At 36.3% G+C, this 5,283-nt stretch overlaps 1 protein-coding gene across 2 annotated transcripts in view; it reads right to left on the bottom strand.

The window, feature by feature from the left end:
* The window catches only part of LOC106470972 (protein pangolin, isoforms A/H/I/S-like), a 95,740-nt gene that overhangs the window by 82,148 nt on the left and 8,309 nt on the right, over positions 1 to 5,283 (bottom strand). For both annotated transcript variants that reach the window (XM_022399621.1, XM_013931560.2), the window contains exon 3: positions 4,908 to 5,002. In XM_022399621.1, coding sequence (XP_022255329.1) covers positions 4,908 to 5,002 — 95 coding nt within the window. The remainder of the gene's footprint in view (positions 1 to 4,907; positions 5,003 to 5,283) is intronic.

Below are 5,283 nucleotides of genomic sequence, written 5' to 3'. Positions count from 1 at the left end.
ACCAACAAGTGTTTTTAGTCAGTTTTACTAAACAGAACGATGGTTGTCAGGGTACCAACAACGTCTTCTGACAACCATCGTTCTGTTTAGTAAAGCTGACTAAAGTACCAACAACGTGTTCTGACAACCATCGTTCTGTTTAGTAAAACTGACTAAAATACCAACAACGTGTTCTGACAACCATCGTTTTGGTTAGTAAAACTGACTAAAGTACCAACAACGTGTCCTGACAACCATCGTTCTGTCTAGTAAAGCTGATTCTATATATTCATCTACTGATTCCAACATTAACGTTCGTTCAACAACATCACTCATCAGGAGTCAAGTTACTGCATCCCACTAAAACAATACAATCTGTTCATTTGGCATCGAACTTATGAAAAAAAGTAATAATTTATCTTAGACGTTACCTCGTTCCTCCACTTGTATTCCGATACAAGTTGAAATCGGCGGGTGCCCAGCCATCCCGCTCTCTCTCTACCGACCATTCACAAGATAGAGATTATCGTCAAGGGCGCGCGCGATGCAGGGAACGGCAACTAGTCGTCATGCTACTAATCTCACTGGTGTGGGGATTCTTACAAGCCAGGGGGGCTTCATAGTTATAATTCTTTCCCCGCCCGGAACTAGAACGTTCTTCCAAATTTGTAGCACGTCGTGTAATAGAAGCTAATTTAAATACACGAGGAATTTGTTTTTTTAATTAAAAATTGTAAGCAACACAAGAAACGTGTTAAAAACTACTATTTGAACTTTTCTATTAATTAAGATACTTAAAATAGCATTTCCTGTATGAAATAGCCAGCATAAAACTTTTCTGTCAGACGCTGTTTTATTGGTCAGTTACTCCAACAAAAACAAAATGTCCTCGAGTTCAGCAAGTAAAAACAAATGCCATAAAGTAGTACTATATTAACCAATAAACGTGTTAGTTGTACTGAATACCATTTGTCGGCGTTCACTTGTTTCACGAAACATTCACATGTCAGATGGTGGTTTCAAGTGCAGTCATGAATGTGTGACGTTATAGGTATTTGTTATAACTGATCAAAAATACTGGTTTGATTTGTTTGGAAGTTCGTGCAAAGCTACACGAGGGTTATCTGTACTAGCGGTGAAAGACTAGTCATCGCCACCCACCGCCAACTCCGGAGCTACTCTTTTATCGACGAGTAGTGGGATTGACCGTCAGAATATAACGTTCCCATGACTGAAAGGGCGAGCACGTTTGGTTGAACCCGTGACCTGCAGATTGCGAGTCGAGCACTATAACTACCCATTCATAAAGACGGAAATGTAAGGTTTAAACAGCTCAGTACAAAGTCGCTTTATCCAACAAAACTAGTCTTTAGATACGGCACGAAATATCCAAAGTTTTAAAAAATACACGAATATTTGCCCAGCTTATATATTATACCGTTGTACACTTCACGAGATAATATACTAAAACTCAAAGCGTCCTTGTAGATACCTCTACCGTAAGTTGAATCGGCATGTTTCTCCCCACCACGTGTGTATTTCTGATTATAATCTGAGGAAGACTGATAAGAGAGGGGACGATATTTTTAGCAATACACACAAGCATTAGCAGCAATAGATATAATGCATTTACCATAGCAGCAGAGTTCATAGGGCATGTCGGTTTTATGACACAAACTAGATAAACACTCAAAAATGTAGCAACCATATTATCCGGATAAATAGGAACAAAAGATATGGTTTACAAATTATGGAATTACAACCATCATAACTCAAACATATACTAACAATTGGTTGTACATACCAGCATATTTAAGACAAGATGGTTGAACCTGATACAAGTCCTAAATTACAACAATGACAGTAGAGTTACAGGAATTAAAACAGTGGATAAATCACATTAAAGAAGTTCCAGCACTTTCGACAAGCACGCTTTCTTCGAAGTTAAAGGTCTACAGATAGAGGGCGAGTGTGTATTTGTTAAAAGATGTTTGAAGCATGCACTAGTTTGTGATGTTCGATACGTACAACAGTAAATCGTTAGATTTGCAGTGTTAATAAGACTGGCGTATCTATTTAATATGATTCATTAAAATGTTTAATTAATTTCTGAATACTTCTCTAATTGTAATAATTACAATTTACCTTAATTATTTATTTTGTATTGGTGCCTTAATGTAGAACTTTGGGAAAAACTAAGGTCTCCAAAGTGGACGAAACTTGAAATATTATTGGAATTATGGCCGATGATCCCAGCAGATGATAACGTTATTTATAAATTTAATGTCTTTCTAGTCTGTTTGTTTGTTGAATTTAGCGCAAAGATACTTGCTACTGGCAGGGTAAACAAAAAACTGAGAAGGGAAATAAATGTATTGTTCACCAGAATTTCTGGCAGCAAGTAAATACGGTAGACGTTTCATGATGCTAGTTTGAGAGATGAAATACTTATAAAATACGGTAGACGTTTCATGATGCTAGTTTGAGAGATGAAATACTTATAAAATACGGTAGACGTTTCATGATGCTAGTTTGAGAGATGAAATACTTATAAAATACGGTAGACGTTTCATGATGCTAGTTTGAGAGATTAAATACTTATATAAAACATTTCACAAAATGAATTATAGCAAACACCATGCTTCAATCCCTAATCAAAATGGAACTTGAATTTTACAACTTGAAATAGGAGACAAAATTATTTTTGGAAGAGAGGAGGGTTTAGGTTTAAACTGGCTTACAGACATGATGGACAAATGAGGGAAGTAAATAACAACAAGTTTAAACGTTAGTTTCGTATTTAATTGAAATTAGCTTCTGATAAAAGAAAACACATTAAAAATTAACACTGTAAGAAATCCTAAAATATCTTGTCGATAACAACACAATGTTCAAAACATATATACGACTATACAACAAATGTGAAAGAAAGGAATTTGGATGAACTGAACGACTTTATAGGAGTTCATGACGATATGTGTATTTATGCAAGAGAACTAACCAATTGATGAAGTGGTCCGGTAAACATATCAATGTTAACCCCGACTTACTAACATGTCTAGATGAAATATGATTTGAGACTTGTCACTATAATTATTAAACTTACCGACATGTTTGACATGAGACTTGTCAATGTTGTTATATTACTGTTTGTAAGGTGAAAAGTATGTACTAAATAGATGTGTAGCAACGTCTTAATGTGAAAATATTTTGTTATACAGTAAAAGCTTCAGCGAGGCTTAGTAATCAGTTAAGATTATTCAGTCTGTTTTCAGTCAAACTTGATGAGGAAATTATAGCACGTTCATATTAAGCCTAATCCTTTAATAGAATGTACACAACATCTGAGTTTATAAACCAATGTGCTCAAATATGGATTAAGTTTTCAGTCAAACTTGATGAGGAAATTATAGCACGTTCATGTTAAGCCTAATCCTTTAATAGAATGTGCACAACATCTGAGTTTATAAACCAATGTGCTCAAATATGGATTAAGTTTTCTTTCAAACGAAAAGCTCCCTCGTTAGCAACAAATAAAAAGGTGTTAATAGTTTCCCCCTAGTCCAGCAAAAGATTGGAGTTAATTAGTCACAGGGTCTGGATGAACAAACTATGGCTGTAGTGCGAGTTCTTGGAATCCACCCCACGTGTCGCCAACGGTCTCACTTGAACAGAACCCTGCAATAACTAATCTCAGCTCCGTCTTTCAGTACAAAAGGGGCCATTGTCTAGTTTACCAGAGTGTGGAGAAAAGGAGGGGAACTGGTTTGGACGCCTTTTATTTTTATCTCACTAAGCCTCGCCCCACACAGTGCAATCAAAGATTAACACTCGCCTTCATTCCGGACAGCATCGTGCTTTGATGGCCCATTCCCAGAGTGCCTAGCCATTCGTCAAAGCCATGGCCTCGCGGGCATAAACTCCAACTAGGCCACATGGGGTCAACTTACGCGAGGAGGACAGAACAGCCAAAAAGTTTCACCCGCTTGACTCCCCAAGTCTTCAAGCTACACTACGGGTGACAAAATCACCTACCGATAAACAAAACAGTCTGAAGGCTGGACATCTGGGCAAAATCCCGTGCTTTATACTCACCCCATTACATGAGGGCTGGGATCGGCCACCCACTTGAGCTCAGTGCACTATCCTTGCTACCCTACAGAGATTTCAGATAAACTTGACTGACCAAGTTTAATGACACTTCAAACATCCCAGACCATACGAGGAAGAACATGTCAATCAATTATAATTTTCTAAACTAGAAACATTCTCGTGCCTTAGAGTTTAATAAAACCATTCATATTTACATATTTATGTCGAAAACAGCATAATTTGCGTAGTTACCACTGGCAACGGTTCTAAAACGACAAGGTTTTTTTTAAAAACATCATACAATGTATTTCTACCACTGGCAACGGTTCTAAAACGACAAGGTTTTTTTTAAAAACATCATACAATGTATTGCTACCACTGGCAACAGAACTAAAACGACAAGGTTTTTATAAAAACATCATACAATGTATTGCTACCACTGGCAACAGAACTAAAACGACAAGGTTTTTTTAAAAACATCATACAATGTATTTCTACCACTGACAACAGAACTAAAACGACAAGGTTTTTTTAAAAACATCATACAATGTATTGCTACCACTGGTAACAGTACTAAAACGACGTAATCATTTTATAACGTGCCAAATTGTTTGTTGTCACCGGGAACAGTGCTTTAGGATATAAAAACTGGTCCAGCATCAACACAGTGCTAAATCTTTACGTCATGTAAAAGACAATAATGTATGCATATCGCCTCGTTGTTTTAACTCAGCTCAGGTTATTGTTTCCACCAAAATCTTGGTGCGAACACAAACTATTTACTTATTCTAAAGTAGTTTGTAGTGTAGACAGTTGAACTTAGGACTGACACTTACCATTGCCGGTGGCCCCAGGGTACCATTGGGGTGTGGATACGGTGACACAACATATCCTATTGGTGCAGCGTGTGGAATCGGATCAAATACTTTAGCTGGAGAGAAAATAAATATTAAGTAAACACTAAACTTTTTAAAAAAATCAACTGTATAAAATAACACACTTTAATTACGAATTTTTTGATTGATTTAAAAGATATATTATTATCTAATTCAAAATATTTACGGCCAAATTATTAGTTCATTTTAATTACTAAAACATTAATAGTTATAAAAAAAATACGTGCAAAACGAATGTTTAAGTATCGCGAAGCTGAAAAATATACACAGTACTCCCAACCCAGTTAACATGCTGAAAAATATACACAATACTTCC

This window comes from Limulus polyphemus, unplaced genomic scaffold (genome assembly GCF_000517525.1).
Source record: "Limulus polyphemus unplaced genomic scaffold, Limulus_polyphemus-2.1.2 Scaffold4329, whole genome shotgun sequence".
Lineage (NCBI taxonomy): Eukaryota > Metazoa > Arthropoda > Merostomata > Xiphosura > Limulidae > Limulus > Limulus polyphemus.
This window is presented reverse-complemented; position numbering and strand designations above follow the sequence as displayed.